This window comes from Cajanus cajan, chromosome 10 (genome assembly GCF_000230855.2).
Source record: "Cajanus cajan strain Asha chromosome 10, NIPB_CcT2T_4, whole genome shotgun sequence".
Lineage (NCBI taxonomy): Eukaryota > Viridiplantae > Streptophyta > Magnoliopsida > Fabales > Fabaceae > Cajanus > Cajanus cajan.
Window position 1 is genome coordinate 51,192,734 of NC_138526.1, and position 20,439 is coordinate 51,213,172.

The 20,439-nt window shown below is 38.0% G+C and overlaps 2 protein-coding genes, 1 long non-coding RNA gene and 1 other non-coding gene across 12 annotated transcripts in view; 3 read left to right on the top strand and 1 right to left on the bottom strand.

The window, feature by feature from the left end:
* LOC109815253 (centromere protein C) overlaps positions 1-20,439 on the top strand; it is a 30,222-nt gene that overhangs the window by 4,487 nt on the left and 5,296 nt on the right. The window lies entirely within an intron of this gene.
* LOC145952561 (uncharacterized) lies at positions 12,769-13,825 on the top strand. The gene is made up of 3 exons (XR_014429989.1): positions 12,769-13,135; positions 13,235-13,357; positions 13,488-13,825. It is a non-coding gene; the product is annotated as an uncharacterized LOC145952561 (long non-coding RNA).
* On the bottom strand, positions 16,155-20,381 carry LOC109794858 (DNA-repair protein XRCC1). Of its 4 annotated transcripts, none has more exons than XM_083065027.1 (8): positions 20,225-20,381; positions 19,794-20,062; positions 19,466-19,690; positions 18,672-18,783; positions 18,088-18,173; positions 17,841-17,951; positions 17,474-17,560; positions 16,155-16,664 (listed from the first exon to the last, which is right to left on the bottom strand). In XM_083065027.1, the coding sequence occupies exons 2-8, from the start codon at positions 19,992-19,994 to the stop codon at positions 16,323-16,325; spliced, it is 1,164 nt and encodes a 387-aa protein (XP_082921153.1). In that variant the 5' UTR covers positions 19,995-20,062; positions 20,225-20,381; the 3' UTR covers positions 16,155-16,322. The 4 variants fall into 4 exon arrangements, with proteins under 4 accessions (XP_082921153.1, XP_082921154.1, XP_082921155.1 ...); XM_083065028.1 differs by having other exon boundaries at positions 20,161-20,381; XM_083065029.1 differs by lacking the exon at positions 20,225-20,381 and having other exon boundaries at positions 19,502-19,690; positions 19,794-20,154.
* Positions 20,352-20,433, top strand: TRNAS-AGA (transfer RNA serine (anticodon AGA)). Its single transcript has one exon. It is a non-coding gene; the product is annotated as a tRNA-Ser (tRNA).

Sequence of the window (20,439 nt, forward strand, 5' to 3'; positions counted from 1 at the left end):
GATCACGTAGAAAGTGATACCTCACATCTATATGCTTGCTTCTTCCATGTAAAATTGGATTTCTTGAGAGTTTGATGGTTGAACTATTATCACAATGAATTACAGTTGGCCCCTGTTGATAAAAATGTAGCTCTTCAAGGATTCTTCTCAACCATATTGCTTGACATGCAGAAGTTGCTGCAGCTATGAACTTCGCTTCAGTTGTGGACAAAGTAACAACTTGTTGCTTCTTTGATACCCATGATATGGCACCTGAACCTATCATAAACACGTGGCCTGATGTACTCCGCCTATCATCCATATCACCAGCATAATTGCTGTCAGTGAAACCAGTCAAAATAGATCCATTAATTTTCTTATAGAAAACACCAAGATCTGTTGTTCCCTTCAAGTAGCGAAACACTCTTTTAGCAGCTTTGAGATGTAACTCCGTTGGCCTTTCCATATACCTGCTAACCAAACATACTGCATACATAATATCAGGACGAGTAGTTGTCAAATACATTAAACTTCCAACAATTCGTTTGAAGTAAGTACTGTCAACTCTTTCTCCATCAAGGTCCTTTGAGAGCTTTAATCCTGGTTCAGTTGGAGTCCCAACCGGATTACAATTTTCCATATTAAACCTCTCCAAGATCTCATGAGCATATTTTTTTTGCCCAATAAAAAATCCAGCAGCTGTTTGCACTACTTCTATACCAAGAAAATATTTCATCTTTCCCAAGTCAGTCATGTCAAAATCAGTCATCATAGAGTTCTTAAAATCAGTAAACATAGCCTCATCATTGCCCGTGAAAATAAGATCATCAACATATAAGCATACTATTAGGATCTTACCTTCTTCTCCAGACTTTATGAACAACGTGTGCTCATGTGGACATTTGTTGAAACCTGCCTTTTCAAAGTGTTCTTCTATGCAACTGTACCAGGCTCGAGGTGCCTGTTTTAGCCCGTATAAGGCCTTCTTCAATCGATAAACCTTATGTTCACTTCCTTTTATCACATAACCAGGAGGTTGCTCAATGTAGACTTCCTCAAGTAGCTCGCCATTAAGGAAAGCAGATTTCACATCTAGTTGGAAGATAGACCATGAGTTTTGTGCTGCTAAAGAAATCACCAGTCGAATTGTATCTTGTCTCACAACAGGAGCAAAAACCTCTTGATAATCAACTCCATGTTCTTGATTGTAGCCTTTCACAACTAGCCTTGCTTTGAACTTGTCAATTTCTCCTTTTTCATTTAGCTTTGTCTTATAAACCCACTTCACACCAATGGTTTTTTTGCCCTTTAGGAAGATCTGTTAGCTCCCATGTCCCATTTTTTTCTATAGCTTGAATCTCCACATCCATGGCTTTTTTCCACTTTTCTTCTTTTACTGCTTCTGCAAATAGTATAGGATCAGATCCTGTAAATAAGGCGAAATGAGCAGCAATGTCCTCATCAGATAATTCATCTCCACTCACATAATCAATCATCCAAGATGGTCTTTTCCTTTGTCGTTGTGGTTCTAAGACAGATTGTTGATCTTCATTTGGAACTAAAGCACTTGTTGAAGAGCTTGGTGAGACTTCTCTTGGGGACTGAGCGGGAGGTTGAGACCCTTGACTTTCAAGAGAAGACTGCAGTGGTTGATTAACTTCCTGGCCAGCTTCCTCAAGGTCAATTGAAATCTGTTGTTGTTGTTCGGCTCTGCTCCATTCCCACATGCTTTCCTCATCAAATAGAACATCACGACTGATGATTATTTTTTTTGTAGTGGGATTATATAACCTGTACGCCTTGGATTCCTCACTAACTCCAACAAAGACACACTTCACACTTTTATCATCAAGTTTTGTTCTCTTTTCATCAGGAACATGTGCATATGCAATACATCCAAATATTTTAAAGTGGTCAACTGATGGCTTGACTTCACTCCAAGCTTGCTGTGGTGTTATATTTTTTACAGCAAGGGTAGGACTTCGGTTAAGTATGTGAACACTCCAATTGACAGCTTCTGGCCAAAAAGTCTTTGGAATATTTTTTTTCACCAACATACTTCGCACCATGTTCATAATCGTCTGATTCTTTCTTTCTGCCACACCATTTTGCTGTGGTGTGTATGCAGCAGTAAGTTGCCTCTGTATTCCATGCAATTCACAGAAACTTGAAAAGTTATGTGAGTTAAATTCACCACCACGATCTGTACGAAGAATTTGAATGTACTTGCCAGATTCTTTTTCAACTCGAGATTTAAAGCTTTTAAAGATAAGAAAAGCTTCAGATTTCTCTTGCAAGAAATAAACCCATGTTTTTCTACTATGATCATCTATGAAGATAATGAAGTACCTTTTGTTTCCATTTGATGTTGGATTGATTGGTCCGCAAATGTCTGAATGAACCAACTGTAAGATTTGTTGAGCTCTCAATGCTTTTCCATGTGGGAAAGAATCACGATGTTGTTTACCAACAATACAATCTTCACATATTTATGTGGGGCAATTAATCTTGGGCAATCCTTCCACCATGTTCTTCTCATGTAGGGTCTTTAAGCCTTTGAAGCTTAAATGACCATAACGAAGATGCCACAACCATGTTGGATCCTGCACTCTTGTTGAGAAACACTTTTGGATATCATACTGAATGTGCAGCGGAAACATACGATTCGCTGTCATTTTTGCATCTACGATTAGGCCCTTCTCTGGATGATGAATTTGGCACCGACTTTGTTGAATAATGATGATATAACCCCTCTCTTGTAGTTGGCCCATACTAATGAGATTACTTTTCAAATCTGGGATATAAAACACGTTAGAAATTGTATGCACAGTGTTGTTTTTCATATGGAATTTGATATCCCCTTTCCCCATGACAGAGATGCAAGAGTTGTCTCCAAGCTTCACAGTTTCTCTAAATGTTTCATCCATATTATAAAATAATGATTTATTTCCACACATATGATTGTTGCAACCAGAATCTAAATACCACGTATCACCTGATGAATTTTCTTTCTTGTCGATGTAAGCCATCAAGAGCATTTCCCCTTCAAACTCAACAAGATTTACCTTGGTTTCCTTTTCTTTGTCAGGGCATTCATACTGGTAGTGGCCAAGCTTGTGACAGTGATAGCATTCCACCCTTGTCTTGTCAAATTGTGCATGATGTCCTCTGCCTCTGCCTCTACCTCGAAAATTGCCACGTCCTCTTCCTGTAGAAGTAGTTCCTTCATGAGTGGTGATCTTCAAGGCTTGCTCATCCACAACATAGCAGGTCATTCTCTGCTCATGAACTAATAATGAGCTTTGCAATACATCAATCGAAAGACTATCAATGTCATTCGATTCTTCAATGGAGCACACCACATAGTCAAATTTACGTGTCATTGAGCGAAGGATTTTTTCAACAACTGCTACATCTTCCAACTTTTCACCATGAATACGCATCTTATTTGCAACTGACAGTGTTCGTGCAAAGTAGTCATTAACTGACTCCCCTTCCTTCATGTGGAGAATTTCAAACTCTTTGCGAAGAGCTTGAAGTTGTGCTCGTTTCACTCGTGCAGTGCCTTGGTACTTCGTCTTCATCGAGTCCCAGATGTCTTTAGCAGTATCCTTCTTTAGGATGGTCTCAAGAATAGTACGATCTATTGCTTGAAATAAATAATTTTTTGTTTTCAAATCCTTCAATTTTTGATCCTCCAACGTCTTTCTTTGAGCTTCTGTCACAATTGTTCCATCAGCCGGCTTAGTGATACCGATTTCAACGAGACTCCAATACTCCTTGGATCGCAGAAAATTTTCCATCAACATACTCCAATGATCATAGTGACCATCGAAGCGTGGAATCGCAGGTTGCACAAAACCACTATCAGAAGCCATTGAATATCTTGTTGCAACAAGAGTGAAAGCTGCTGCTTTTTAAATCAGGCCCCAGTAGGGGCTGTCGCCACCGGCCCGAAACGGGCTTTCGGCATTCGCGAAGGATGGTTAGACTCGTTTATTTGTTTAAAAATATGGATTGCTAGAATGACGTATTCTCAAACTGAGACCTTGTCAAACGAGCAATTTTATTAAATGATTCACCAATCCATATTAATCCCAAGCGGGACCCTCCATGGATTAGTGGTTTTCGCAAAAGGAGGGGTTCGTGGAGTCGCCACCAATGTTTTACTCAAAACATTGGAAAAAGGGATAAGGCAATTGATTTTATAAATCAACTTTGGCCATTACAACCAGAGTTGGGTAAGGGAGTCGGTTACGCGTGGGGAAGGTGTTAGCACCCCACAGCGCCCCTTTCGGGTTCCCTATGACAGATTATTTTTAAAATAATAGCGTAAAATTACTAAATTACCCCTATTTATTCTAAGCAATTATAAATTAACTATCTACATGATGACAGTTTAAATATGCACACAGAAAGCAGTAAAATGAAGGATTTAAGAAGAAACCTCTTGAAGCGTGCTTTTATATATTGAGTAAAACTGGGAAGCTTTTTGGCGTTCCCTCGCTCTACAAGCTCGCTCGCTCCTTCCTAAAAACTTTTGACTATGGAAATCCGGAGGATTTCCCTTCGACTAGGTTCGAATCTCCAAGCTAAGTGCTCGGAATTCCAGAACTTCGTCGGATCGACTCCCAGAGAGATTTCTAGGGCAGAACACTGCTCAAAAACCCCAGAATACTCAAGGAGGGAGTCAAAACTGAGTGTGAAAGTGTCAAATGACGTCCAATTGACGTCATATTTATAGGGAATAGGCGCAATACGGCCTACAGGAGCAATACGGCCGTATTGAAATTTTTGAACTTCAATACGGCCGTATTGAGTTCAATACGGCCGTATTGAAATTCAGAAATTTCAATACGGCCGTATTGAGTTCAATACGGCTGTATTGAAGCTTCAATACGGCCGTATTGATTTCAGTACGGCCGTATTGAAGTTTCAGAAACTTCAATACGCCGTATTGAGTTCACTGCGGCCGTATTGAAGCTTCAATACGGCCGTATTAAGTTCAGTACGGCCGTATTGGGCTTCATTCCCTCCACTTCCTTATTTTGAGCTATTCTAAGACCTCTAGACCTACAGAGAACCCTCCTAGGGCCTTCCAGGAGTCCTTCTGGCTGATCTTCCTTCAGTCTTCGAGAGTCTTCAAGCTTTATTTCCGACCCGGACAATTTTAGGGGTCTACAGCTGCCCCCCCCTTTACTTGGTCGGACGGCCTTTTGGTGTACCGGCTGACAAGTAAAGGAGTTGACCCAATTGTCCGGGTGATGTGCCGACCTTCTGACTTGTAATGTCTTCCGGTGGAAAATTGTTGAGTAGCCTCTCCAGGTGGGTGCATACCTCGGCGCTTCTGACATCCTCGGTAGCTGAGTTTAACACCAACGTGCCTCTGACGACGCTGATGGCTGAGTATTGTCTCTCCAGACCTTGAGTATTGTCTCTCCAGACCTTGAGTACTGTCTCTCCAGACCTTGAGTATTGTCTCTCCAGACCTTGAGTACCGTCTCTCCAGACCTTGAGTACCGTCTCTCCAGACTTTGTTTGAGTATTGTCTCTCCAGACCTTGTTTGAGTACCGTCTCTCCAGACCTTGTTTGAGTACCGTCTCTCCAGACCTTGTTTGAGTACCGTCTCTCCAGACCTTGAGTACTGTCTCTCCAGACCTTGAGTACTGTCTCTCCAGACCTTGAGTACTGTCTCTCCAGACCTTGAGTACCGTCTCTCCAGACTTTGTTTGAGTGCTGTCCAGACTTTGCCTCTTAACATTCGGCAGTTGAGTATTGCCTCTCCAGGCCCTGCCTCTTAATATTCAGCAGTTGAGTATTGCCTCTCCAGGCCCTGCCTCTTAACATTCAGCAGTGTGAGTTTACCCTCTCCAGGTCCTGCCTCTTAACATTCAGCAGTGTGAGTTTACCCTCTCCAGGTCCTGCCTCTTAACATTCAGCAGTGTGAGTTTACCCTCTCCAGGTCCTGCCTCTTAACATTCAGCAGTGTGAGTTTACCCTCTCCAGGTCCTGCCTCTTAACATTCAGCAGTGTGAGTTTACCCTCTCCAGGCCCTGCCTCTTAACATTCAGCAGTTGAGTTTACCCTCTCCAGGTCCTGCCTCTTAACATTCAGCAGTTTGAGTATTGCCTCTCCAGGCCCTGCCTCTTAACATTCAGCAGTTGAGTATTGCCTCTCCAGGCCTGCTTCCGTGTCTTCTGATCACTTCGGCAATGATTTAATATGATTTTTGTCTCCACAGTCCACGATGCTGCTTCGACGGTTTTTCCTGATTTTGTGCCGCTGAGGGCTGGATAACGCAGGGATCCGTCTAGGGGATGTGCAGTCATTCATAGGTTCTTGTGCCCCAACTTGCATTGCATTGTTGGTACCCATGGGGAATTTTTGACTCCTTGGGGTGTAGACACAGATGCTCTCTCTCTGAGTTGAGCGATGCCTTATGTTTGGCTGACGTCCTTTTGACGTGGGTGGAGTATCCCGGTTGTCCTTATTCGGGTATCTCTTTTGAGTTTTCTGATTTCGTTGCCTCTGTGTAGGCTGTTATCCGCTAGGGGATTTTGTCATTAGTTGTGATTGGCCTCTTCTGTTAGGCGTATCAGCTTGACGTTCAATGATTGGCTGAAAAGCCGAATTCCGCTTGGGAAATTGTTGTTGATTTTTCCGATTTTTCTCTTCTTTGAAGGAATGCCTCTGTGTAGGCTGTTACCCGCTGGGGGATTTTGTCGTTGATTTTGATTAGCCTCTTCTGTTAGGCATATCATCTTGATGTTCAATGATTGGCTGAGTGCCAGATTCCGCTTGGGGAATAATTATTGATATTTTTTATTTTCTTCTCCTTTTTGCAGGGATGCCTCTTGAGTAGGCGATTGGGGATTTGGGGATCTTATTGTATCCCAGAGTATTATTTAGGAAGCCTCTACAGGCTTAGCCTCGCTCAGCGCTTTGAGTCGGAGAGCTATCTTCCACTGAGGAAGTGTTAAGTCCTTTGACTTGTATATACTGTTTGGATGATCGCACTTCCATTGGGGATTGCGTCGATCTTGCTTTGATAGCTCTCGCTGGGGATTTTCCCGTGAGCTTGAGCTGAGGTTCCCTCTGGGGAGTATTATTTCTGCGAGCCTCTCCAGGCTCAGTTATTCTGCATACTGTGGAGGATGTGGAGTATTATTTTGGTAAGCCTCTCCAGGCTTAGTTATTCTGTACAAACTGTTTGTTGGATTTTCTATATCCTTGCCTTTTTTCATTTTCGGCTTTTTCTGTATTTTGCCTTTTCTTCTGATTTGGCTTTTTCTGTATTTTGCCCTTTTTTTTATGTTTTTGGCTTTTGCTGTACAGAAATTAAAAGTGCTAAAGAAATTAAATTCAGTTATTATGAGAGAGTATTATTTCGGCGAGCCTCTCCAGGCTCAGTTATTTTGTAGGAGTATTATTTCGGCAAGCCTCTCCAGGCTCAATTATTCTGTATGACGAGGGAGTATTATTTCGGCGAGCCTCTCCAGGCTCAGTTATTCTGAGAGTATTCTTTCGGCAAGCCTCTCCAGGCTCAGTTATTCTGAGAGTATTCTTTCGGCAAGCCTCTCCAGGCTCAGTTATTCTGAGAGTATTATTTCGGCAAGCCTCTCCAGGCTCAGTTATTCTGAGAGTATTCTTTCGGCAAGCCTCTCCAGGCTCAGTTATTCTGTATGAGTATTGTTTCGACAAGCCTCTCCAGGCTCAATTATTCTGAAAGAGTATTCTTTCGGCGAGCCTCTCTAGGCTCAGTTATTCTGTACAATTTTCTTGTTGGATTTTTTGTACCCATGCCTCTTTTCCATTTTCGGCTTTTTGTTGACTGCTGTCATACACAATCAATTTTTCCTATTTTCTATTTTATGCAATTGCCTCATGACGAGGTCTTTGAAAATTTCTTTATGGCCAATACGGCCGTATCCATTTCAGTTCGCCCATGTTGAGTTGAAAATTTGTTCATAACCCCAATTTTGGTACGGGCGTACTGAACATGATACGGGCGTATTGTTTTTTTCTGAAGTTTATATTTTTTGTTTTTTTTGTTGTTTTTTTTGTTGTTTTTTTTTTTTTTTTTTTTTTTGTTTTTTCAATAAACAGAGAATAAGTGATCTTCCAGTACACCTATCATCTGTATGCATGTATACGGTATGATGCACCTAATTCTATTTGATTCTTTTTTCAAAAGAATTAACCGATGCGTTTTTCTGTTTGGATTTTGCCATTCCTCCATACGGACTGTGCTCTGCCGATTTCTGTTACCGAGGAATGATGCGTATTTTGATTTTGGTGTCATCAACCAAATGATTCTTCCCTTTCTTTAAGAGATGTGTCAACCCTCCTATTGACCACTATATCTCCATGTTTCCACTAGATTATTCAAAAATCGTTGGGACAAGAGAGAAAAGAAGGAAAGGATATATTTTCAAAAGTTTGTGTTTTAGAGGGGATTATTTTATTTTTGAAAAATTGTTTTTGTAAGCATGGATGGCCAAGGTAGGCTTATTGTGTTTAGGTTTGTTTGTTTAAACACTTATGAGGTTAAGCACATCTTTGTTATTGTGCTTTGACAACTTGGATAGCTTTTCTTGAGCCCCTTTGTTGAATTCAATTGATGGTACCATCATGGATTTATTCTGTTTTTTTCCTTTTTTTTTTTTGATGGCTCTTACTTTTGCCTAAAACACCCATTTGTGGTGTCTTAGCGGGCTTTTTATTTTGTAACCCTAATTTTTGCCTAGGTCACCCTTTTGTGGGATTCCTAGCGGGTCTTTTGGTCTTATTTTGTAACCCTAACTTTTGCCTAGGTCACCCTTTTGTGGGATTCCTAGCGGGTCTTTTGGTCTTATTTTGTAACCCTAACTTTTGCCTAGGTCACCCTTTTGTGGGATTCCTAGCGGGTCTTTTGCTCTTTAGGATTTCTTTATCCATGATGGCACTTATTGATGCCAAGAAAAGGTGCTCCAAGCTGTCATGCACATTTCCACATAAAAATGATGCGGGTTTATTGATTATTAAGACGATTTTAACCTCATTTATGCTTATTCAAACAGGGTTAAATAATGTGGTTTAGAATTTTATTGCGAGCAAGAAAAGAAGCAATAAAGAATTAATGAAGAATGATTTTATTATAATCATAATGGAAACATGTGCCCTATCGAGGCTCGGGGGTCGGGCTGTCCCCGAGGAGTGATCTCTAATAGTCACTGAGTCTATACATCCCTATCGGAAGGAAAAAAACATTTTGACGACGACGACCGGCCTTGACGCTTGTGAACCGGCCTTCCTAAAGATCTGGCTTAAAGAACGTCGAGAAGGATCTTGATTCCTCTTCGTTCTTTGATCTTTGTTAGGGTTGTATCCTAACCCTTGTTTCCCCGGATTATCCTTGATAATGGGTAGCTCCGGGATTCCTTGGGAGTCCTTGCCTAATCCTTGTCCTGGCAAGTATCCGTTCTTGGTGAGCATGGAGGCTACCTTCTTCATTTCTCGGGGAAACGTTTCGACATTGGCGATTTCCAATGCTTGGAAGGCGGTTTCTAAAGCTTCCTCCGCTGCATCCACGTAAGGTATGGTGGATGGTTTGCTGATGAGTATGTCATCTTCAGCTTGTACAGTCACCAGTTTGTCACCCACTATGAACTTGACTTTCTGGTGGAGCGTAGAGGGTACAGCTTTCGCATCATGAATCCAAGGTCGGCCGAGGAGACAGCTGTATGCGGGAGTAATGTCCATCACTTGGAATTCGACATTAAAGATAGTGGGTCCAATTTGGATTGGAAGATTGATCTCTCCCACCACTTCTCTTTTAGATCCATCGAAGGCTCGAACGATCATGTTGTTCGGGCGCATTTGGATTCCCTTGATTGCCACTTGCTCGAGCGCTCTTTTTGGCATTACGTTCAAGGAAGATCCATTATCTACCAAGACTTTAGCGATGTAATACTCCTTGCACTTTATAGAGATGTGCAAGGGCTTGTTGTGGTTTGATCCCTCGGCGGGGATTTCTTCATCGATGAAGGTGAGGTGATCATTAGCCTTGATGTGACTAACAATCCCCTCAAACTCGTCTTGGGAGATAGTGTGCGACACGTATGCCTCGTTCAAGACTTTCAACAGAGCTTGCCGATGCGGTTCGGAGCATAGGATCAACGACAACAGCGTAATCTTTGCTGGCGTCCTATGAAGTTGATCCACGATGGAGTACTCGCTCTGTCGGATAAATTTTAACAGCTTGTCCGTCTCCTCCTCGGATTCTTTTTCCTCGGTTTTCTTTTCTTCTTTTTCTTTATTCTTGGGGGCTTTGTTATGAAGATCATCGGGAGTGTAGATCCTACCACTCCTAGTCATGCCCCCAAGTCCAGCGATGTTGGAGATATCGCTGTCGGCAGAAGAGTGGATGTCGTATATCCACGGCACAGCCTTATTTGATTTGTAAGGGAAAGGCCTTGGAACTGTGATCCTTAATGGTGTCGGACCTTCCCCTTTATTCGTTTTGATTACCAACAACGGAGTTGATGTGCGCTCGCTTGGCGCGGTTGTTGGCTTACACTTGATAACGGACGGCGTGCGATCCATTTTTTGAACATACGCATCGATTATTTCTTTCTTTTTATTAATGTTTATTAATGAATTACTAGGAGGGATGTATGAAATGAATGACTCCTAGATCCCTCCATGATTTATATGCATGATATGAGATGATGACGATGAATATGCATGCATTGTGTTTATTCAACTAAGCATTATCATGTTTTTAGGATGTCCCTAAGATGATGCATGATATTGCTTGGTTTGGATAAATAACCCTTTTTCTTTTTTGGGTATTTTTATTATTATTATTTTTTGGGTGAAAAGGGAAACTACCTATATGAATGTGATGAAGGTAGATGTTAACACCATGCAATGGAAGATTCTTATTCCTATTTATTTTTATTTTAAAAAAGGGAATGTTGTATGTTTAAATAATGCAATGTATGCTCATACAATGTCACATAATCAATGCACAAACAATTCACTCATCCACGAACAGTCACGAGCGAATCACGAGGTAGGGGTCTCCTGCAGAAAAGTGCATATTCAAGGAGGATCTAACTGTTCTCACTTGGTCAAAGGCCCCCAAGGTGCCCCCATTATAGGGACCCAATTCCTCTCGTCGTAAGTCGATGGAAAGTTCCAACGCACTGTCGGACTCGAGTTCATGGTTATCACCTTGAGTGATGTTTTTCCGACAACGGTCTCGTAGGCTCCTATAGACCCATTCAACCGGCCGTACTAACATCCACTCCCTATGGATTACCACTCATGCCCCCGGGTATAGAGGGAACTGTTGTGTGCAAAGGTTTGTGTGCAATTTTTATTTCAAACAATTGCGGAAAATTAAACAAACAACAGTTATTTAAAGCCAAATATATAAAGCATGTTATCATACGAGCAAGGGGTAATGAAGTAATTTTAACTATTATTTGTTAAAAATAATCTGTCACTAAATGGGACTGACTCTCGAGGCTTCCCCAGTGGAGTCGCCATCTGTCGCCACCGGCCCGAAACGGGCTTTCGGCATTCGCGAAGGATGGTTTGACTCGTTTATTTGTTTAAAAATATGGATTGCTAGAATGACGTATTCTCAAACTGAGACCTTGTCAAACGAGCAATTTTATTAAATGATTCACCAATCCATATTAATCCCAAGCGGGACCCTCCATGGATTAGTGGTTTTCGCAAAAGGAGGGGTTCGTGGAGTCGCCACCAATGTTTTACTCAAAACATTGGAAAAAGGGATAAGGCAATTGATTTTATAAATCAACTTTGGCCATTACAACCAGAGTTGGGTAAGGGAGTCGGTTACGCGTGGGGAAGGTGTTAGCACCCCACAGCGCCCCTTTCGGGTTCCCTATGACAGATTATTTTTAAAATAATAGCGTAAAATTACTAAATTACCCCTATTTATTCTAAGCAATTATAAATTAACTATCTACATGATGACAGTTTAAATATGCACACAGAAAGCAGTAAAATGAAGGATTTAAGAAGAAACCTCTTGAAGCGTGCTTTTATATATTGAGTAAAACTGGGAAGCTTTTTGGCGTTCCCTCGCTCTACAAGCTCGCTCGCTCCTTCCTAAAAACTTTTGACTATGGAAATCCGGAGGATTTCCCTTCGACTAGGTTCGAATCTCCAAGCTAAGTGCTCGGAATTCCAGAACTTCGTCGGATCGACTCCCAGAGAGATTTCTAGGGCAGAACACTGCTCAAAAACCCCAGAATACTCAAGGAGGGAGTCAAAACTGAGTGTGAAAGTGTCAAATGACGTCCAATTGACGTCATATTTATAGGGAATAGGCGCAATACGGCCTACAGGAGCAATACGGCCGTATTGAAATTTTTGAACTTCAATACGGCCGTATTGAGTTCAATACGGCCGTATTGAAATTCAGAAATTTCAATACGGCCGTATTGAGTTCAATACGGCTGTATTGAAGCTTCAATACGGCCGTATTGATTTCAGTACGGCCGTATTGAAGTTTCAGAAACTTCAATACGCCGTATTGAGTTCACTGCGGCCGTATTGAAGCTTCAATACGGCCGTATTAAGTTCAGTACGGCCGTATTGGGCTTCATTCCCTCCACTTCCTTATTTTGAGCTATTCTAAGACCTCTAGACCTACAGAGAACCCTCCTAGGGCCTTCCAGGAGTCCTTCTGGCTGATCTTCCTTCAGTCTTCGAGAGTCTTCAAGCTTTATTTCCGACCCGGACAATTTTAGGGGTCTACAGGGGCTCTGGTACCAAATGTTAGGAAACTAGAATTAAGTTTTTGGAGATTGAGTAAAAGGAAATGGAATGAATTATTCATTGACATAAGGTCTAATTAAATACAAAGTCAAATAACTGAAAGCTAGAGAATAATGCAACGTCACATCCCACTGCTAACAACTCCTATAAATCTGGGATTATTCTAAGGAATGAGAAAAAGCAACAGACTTCCTAAAAAATAGGAACTTATTGAAATACAAAAGAAACTAATTATCTTAACAGAGACAACATATACTCCCCAAGCTGTTCAAGCCTCATCATCTTAGGGAACTAGACGCTGCTGAATATGAAGAAATAGTTGCTGCTCCAGGACTAAGTTTCAACAAATCTTTCAGGGTATGATGCATATTGTCACCATTTCATCTTAATTCTCTCATAGACAAAACTCAAATACAAACACCATAGAAACCAAGCATTTTTTTTACTTTTCAACAGGAGGTGGAATCACCCCGAAGATCAAAGGAAATGAATAATGCTGAAATACTAGATGATTTAACTACTAACAGAGGGGAGTTGAAGGTCAGAACTGTGAGCTTTAGTGAGGAAAGAAATCGCCAGGTAACAATAATTACACTGTTATTGATTTGAATTCAACTCTAGATTAGCATTTTTTTTAATATTTTTTTTTTATCTTTCTCTCACATAAGTGTAATATGTTTGTGCTTGACTGAATGTTGAGGGTTTGCAGGTGTACCCTGATGAAAATGGATCCCCACCCTCAGATTGTTAGTGAAAGGTGATGAATAATCTGATATTATATGGTAAATGTTCCAACCCCTACAGAGGGAATCTCACATTAATACGTTTCCTCTAGAAGAAAAAAAAAAGATAAAGATTAAGTTTTAGAAATTATAAATTTTCATGCTGCAGAATTAAGATGTTAGCGTGTCATAGTTTCTGGAATTTATATGTAAAATTAAATAAAAATACTTACTATCGATAACTCTACTCTTGTGTTAGCATTCAAATTTCAGAATATATAATATTGAGTTTAAGAGAAATGTAAATATGAAATATAAATTTTCAAAAAAATTATATACCTTGTGTAAATTCGAATTCGGAAATTTAAATTCACACTTTTTACCCTGCCAATAGAGGATATGCTCATTGTTATTAATTATTAACTAAAAAGTGTTAAAAAATTAACTTGATGCAAAAATTCTATAATATTATTTAAATCCATTTTCATTGTACATTTCAATACCACTTTATTTTTTTTTTTTTCATTTCATTGTCATTATTTTTCTATCCAGAAATGTTTATTTATTTTTTTTATTTATCGAAAACTACTTAATAATGCTTTAAGAAGGGTCAAATTCTTTTATTATTTCCGATTATTAGTAATTTAGTAATTTACTCTCCTCTTGTCTTGTGGACTCAATTCAAATCATCACATTTGACATTTCTCTCTTATGTTTTTCATCGATCGTACACACAGGTAGATGCCAATTGCATCACTTTCAAGTAGTTTCCATTTAAGGGATAGTTAGTTTTGCTAATGGTATTCATCGGATAACATGAACAATAAATTTCAACAAACAATAGGTGGACTTTTTCTAAAGTAATTTAGTGATTCAAATTATACTTATGGGTATTACTAAAAAAAAAATATTTAATTTGACATTAAATTTGTTCTTATTTGTATAATTTTAAACCTTGCTATATTATAGCTGCATGCATGCAAGATATTGTAATTTATACACGATCCACATAGGGGAAAACATAAAAAAAAAAAGAAAAAAAAGAGGAAATAACCAACTCACACTTTAAGAAATATGTGTGAAATATCAACTAACTATAGATTATAACATAATAAATGAGAGTATGAATGGTATGAATCATGCTTCTCCGCTATATTGTTTTCTTTTATTTCTTTGTACGTTGCTATAGCCACCCTCCTCCAATGTTATATTGTATCACAATAAATAATACTATAGAAACCTATCTTTCCTCCATTATATTCTTCATTACAAATAAATGAGAACTAAGATAAAACAAAACACACTGGACTCATGTTAAAAATTTAAAAGACTAGTGCATTCCTAATGCAATTATATGGACGTCAAGTCCTTAAAAGGATTTTAGTTCCATCATAAACCTGTTGTTACCATTGTTATTGTTCAATCTCCTTTCACCGAATATCAACACAATCGTCAACAACTTTCAAATACCAATTACCAAGTCCTTCACTTCCTCTCTCATGGATCCCGACTTCACCTTTTGTTATAATGATTTTTATGTTTTTTTATTTATTCAATTTCCCCCATTTATGTCAATTCAATGAAAAAAAAATGGATAAAAATGAAACAAAATGGATAGAAAATGAAACAAATACAACCTTCAGTTTTAATTATAAATAATTCAAGACAAATTATCAAGACCAAACAAATAATTAATATAATTACTTTTAATTAATTTAACCACAAATTTATTTATTTTTTTAAAATATAACATTTTACTTTAAATGATTGTTATATTTAATTTTAGTTATAAATGAATGTGCAAGAAATAAAGTTTAGTAAATTTAAAAATATAAAAAAAAAACTTAATCTTGAATAACTTTAAAAACTAATGATTATTATTTATGATTAGGACAAAGAAAAAACCAAGTTTCACCTATAATTAGGACTAAATATAGTATAAACAAGGGAAAAAAAATAAAATCAAGTTAATATTTTAAGCATGAAAAAAATATAAAATGTAACACGTATTCTATCAGGTCATTAGTTTTACACGGAGTAAATAGATTAGGCAATAAACTATAAGATTCGAGTAGTATCTGGGAATGAAAAGAAATCATGAATTAGGTTAGTAAAGTGTTAAATTATAATGAATTATTTAAAACTTAACCAAAAGTAAGGGATTTTTGTTCGGCAAAACAGATTCATGCTACAAGAGAGTTGTGCACACAAGCAATAAATAAGATTGGTGAACTGGTGATATAACATTGAGCTAAAAGAATATTTATGTGAACATAAACACAAATGAGGTTTTATTTTTATTGTTAAGCCAACTCTAATTTTACTTAAATGACATCAATCTTGTATTTGCTTGGCGATTCAATTCAATTCAAAGTCGCAACATGCTATAATACTAAAAAAACAGTTAAAAAAAATTACTATGATACTCATGAATAACCTACCAATAAAAAATCACAACATGAATTAAACTCAACTTTTCATATTTCACAAACACAATTCAAACTTTAATGTATTTGCTTGACTTTAGAGTGAATTAGGAAGGAATGAATATAAAAGAATGAAATAAGAATGTTAAAAATATAAGAAAAAGAGAAGGAAATGGAAGGATTTTTCTTCGCTTGATTGGATGAATAAAAAAATAGTGGAAAGAAATATATCAGTAATAATATAAAAAATATTTTTATAATAGTAAGGCTAACAACAAACCTTGTGAGTGAGTTAGGCACTTTCCAAAGGAGACGGTAAGATATCCAATGAAAAAACTAGGAAAACCAAAACAACTCCTTTTCATCCCTAACTAAAGAAACAAGTTCAATGAGCATTCACAAGTGGCAGATGTTAGAGGACAAAGTCTTATATGCAAGGTCAATTTCTTGTTCTGTCATCTCAATTGTCTCATCACTATCATACTCAACTGCACCAGAAGACATGCCATTTGTTCTTCCAGTTTTGCTCCTCTGTTCTTTATTTACCTTTGAATTCTCTTTCCTTTCATGATCGAAACTATTTAGCTCCTCTTCATAAATACTTTTACAATCCAAAGCTTGTCTGTGAAGATCTTCCTTTGACAATGTGTTCTTGTTATTTCTTACCACATCCAACTTTGCAAGCTCCTCAACAACACGAGGTAAGAACTTCCAGTCCTCAGTTCCTTTGCGGATGTCCTGGTTAAAGATAATAAGATAAACACCATCAGCTGTGAAATCATATATTTGATTTTATCGATACAATGAAGGCAACATGCTGAAACTAGAAGTAAGAGTATCGACTATGGCACCGGATTTTGACAACTGTGTGAGGCCAAATATAATAGAAAGCTATAAAAATTAAAGTATTGAACTAGACAAGCAATTCAACAAGTCTAAGCGCAAACTGTTAGTGGCTCAGAAGGTATTAATATAGACATGTGCAAACTGTTAGTGTGCTACTGCTGACGAATCAATCAATTGATCAGCCAATTCCTATCTAAGTGAAATTGGTCAGCAATGTTAGGTACTACACGTTGAACCTGGGATCATAAAAATAAGTACAAAGGTTGCAGAGAAATCTTAGTAGCACCAAGAAAAATGTTGGGATGCAAAGGATTAGGAAATAGAAAATACCAAGTACCGTTGGTGTTCATGCAAGAAATTTTTTGACTTGTTTGTGGCATGTTGCATATTCCAGTTAACTGACTTCATGATACACAAAAATATGATGAATACTTAAATAAAAACAAATTGTATTTAAAATAAGCTCTAAATATTGTACTACCAGCGATCCTTGCCTTACGTGTTTAGAAAGTAAATTCAATTGAATTTTAAATGATAACAAAAGTCTGCTCTTTATCTATCAATATGATACTCTATTTATTCTGACACAGAATTTAAACAAAGAAAATTTTACCTATGCCAGCATCCCCCAGGGAAAGAAAATATCAGAAAAATTGCTTTCAAACTAATAAAAGTGATAAACAATTTTGTGTGTACATTACCCGTTTTTCCTCTAGAGAACATATTGCATCTTGCAAACAAGTTAGAATCCCCTCTGCAGCTATTCTGGTCATCTCACTTGGATCTGGCTGAAATGGTAACATAAAATTTAGATTCATATAGGATATAACTCTCAACCTTAAGCACAATTAAGCAGGAACAACAGATAGCTACGTCCATCAAGCATTCGCCATTGTGAGTGATTAGGTAGTGAAATACTATGCGTTTCAAACAAATGAATTTGGTTCCAATGCAAACCTCTTTTTTGCACTTTAGTCTGATTCTATGCAGGTTCTGAATGCAAATAAGAAAATCATAACATCTAGAATGAACAAAAGCAGACTTTATATGGAAATGGAAGCTGATAACCTTTTCTTCTTGACTTTCTAGCCACTGAATTGTTTTATTCAAATCTTCAATGGCCCACTTCTTCACTTCGGAAGGCTCAAAGCACTTCCTAGCTACATCAGCGTCTTTTCCCTGGAAGATGCAGCAAACATAAATGTCTATACTCTATAACAGATGTAATAATTTGCAGATAAAATGAAGGTTATTATTCAAACTATTATTCTCAAATCAAGTATTGTAATGTATAAAACATCTTGTCAGTCTTTACCTTTGATTTAATGGAGGCAGTTGACTTAGTAGGCTGTTCTCTTTCCACATGCTTTGGTGATTTTTTGGGTACAGATGGTTTTTTATCTGCACTCACCAACAGGGTTCACAAGAAGCATAAGTTAGATGTGAAATTAGCTGGAGATAATGGTATGGAGGTAGGAGATTGACAAGAACCACCTCATAAGGACATACGGTATAACAGTTACAGACTACTAGCATCATGACTTTCATCATTACATTGTAGCACCTATGTGTGCAATGTGTGTATTTCCAGCTAACAGAATGGATGCAAGAATGACTTTAAAAAAACCAAAAAGAAGCTTTTTGACTTTCGAGAATTTTCAGCAATAATTAAATCCAGAAAATATCATTTAAATAGTCAATAGATATTAGTTACATATCCTGTGAAATTACAATTTTATTCCAAAACATTTTTTTTTTCTATTTACTTTTCTAGAAAAGGAGAGTAAAGATATAAAAACAAGATGCATCTGGTGATCAGTATAGCGCTCATTATATGTCAAAAGAAGCTCTCTAACTTCAGGTCCTGCCCTCTATACAAGTATATAGCTACTTATATACCTTCATTGGCTTCACATGATCCGTTAACTTTACGCCATGGTTTTCCAGCATGTAAAAGGTAATTGTCAATTTCAACCAGCTCCCTCTGGGTGTAACACTCTAGTATCCAATCCTAATTCCCAAAATGAAGAAAATAAATTATACATCATGTAATATCAGATAAGACTATAACCCACAAAATATTTAGAAAATCATACAGATACAACCCAGAATCTGCATAGCATGATTAGAAATTTCCCAACCAAAATAAAAATGTGTTAAAGTTTGATACCCATTGATATTTAACAATTACGAAAAATTAACACTACCAAGACTAGCAAAAAAGAAAAGGCATGGAATGGATTATGTAATAACATCTCATTAGCAAATGCTTCAATTAGCACATTACATAAAACTTCCCTTCATACATTCACGGCAAAGAAATGCCTATAATGTTCAAGTACTGAAACGGAGTCTAAGAACCACCAAAAGTCAAGAAAAAGATTAACAATGTGGAGCTAAACGATCAAACAAAGATTATTATTCCACACGAACAAAGAAAAAGATTTACAAAGATAATTATTCCACTTGAACAAAGAAAAATAACTTTGAACACTATGATGCTCTTGTACTTTCTTGACCATTAAGATAATAGTTTTACTTTTAATTCAATGAGCTCATCAATAATCCTGAATCAACATTTGATATCTTAACTATTTTTATAAACTACGGAATTATAAAAATGACACCAAGAAGAACATAAAATTAAATATAAGCAGTCTTTTAATGAATAGAAAGAAAGAGAGACCACTCACATTCACATGTAAACAAAACAAGGAAAAAAGGACAACCTTGGACACAATGGTTCCACAATCAGCTTCAACTTGTCTAAACTTGGGGGTATTTGGAAAAGCACAAACCAAGAGAGTGCAATCAGAGTTCCAATCAGGCTGATATTCTGCACCCATTTCCATTGCTCGTGATCTCAGCATGCCCCTCTCCGGATTCACAAACCCTGAAAGCACAAAAACCACCCCTTCCTGTCCACAAACCAGTTAAATTAAATTTATGAACTCAACCAACATTCAACATCAACAACGCAAGCAAAAGCATAAGCTTGATTGTTCCTAATTAACCAAGTACCAGAAGCTTGTTGAAGCTTTTAGATTCCAAACTTGAGGCAGAAGGTTTCTTGGGTATGTCACCTTCACTGCATTTCTCGCCTTTGCCATCCAAAGACAGTTTCTTTGAACTGTTTTCGCCCTCGTTCTCCTTTGAACTCGTCCATGATGGCAGGTTCCGCTTGGAACCGTTGTTTTTAGCACTTCTTTTGGTATCAGACATGGTGAGAACTAAGTAGAGGGTGCCAAAGAACCAAATTTGAAAAATGCCCAAGATTCAGTGAAGAAAACCTGCATTTGGGTCCAATATGAAATTCGTAAACTGATCCGAAACTTGTTGAATGAACAGAGACACATGCAAGAGAATTTAAGGGTTGTGTAGGGTTTGCCTTTCGAGACGAATAACATTATATGAAATTAATAAAAAAGAAACTCTTTTTTTGTTGCTCTTACTTTACTGCTGCTTTTGTTACGATTCTTACGAAACTATTCCGTTTGCTTCCTGTGCGGTGCAGGAACCACGGTTTGGTTCTTGTATGAAAGAAAAGGGTTAAAGAATTTTGAAACAATTGACATGATGGTGGACGTGCCGGAGTGGTTATCGGGCATGACTAGAAATCATGTGGGCTCTGCCCGCGCAGGTTCGAATCCTGCCGTCCACGCTTTCT

What these genes read in the sequence shown, in the direction of transcription:
- LOC109794858 (XM_083065027.1), bottom strand. Translation starts at nt 19,994, where the DNA reads ATGTCTGATACCAAAAGAAGTGCTAAAAACAACGGTTCCAAGCGGAAC. An exon ending in ATCATGTGAAGCCAATGAAG is followed by an intron (nt 18,174 to 18,671) that starts GTATATAAGTAG and finishes TGGTGAGTGCAG; the next exon opens with ATAAAAAACCATCTGTACCC. An exon ending in CTGCCTCCATTAAATCAAAG is followed by an intron (nt 17,952 to 18,087) that starts GTAAAGACTGAC and finishes TGCATCTTCCAG; the next exon opens with GGAAAAGACGCTGATGTAGC.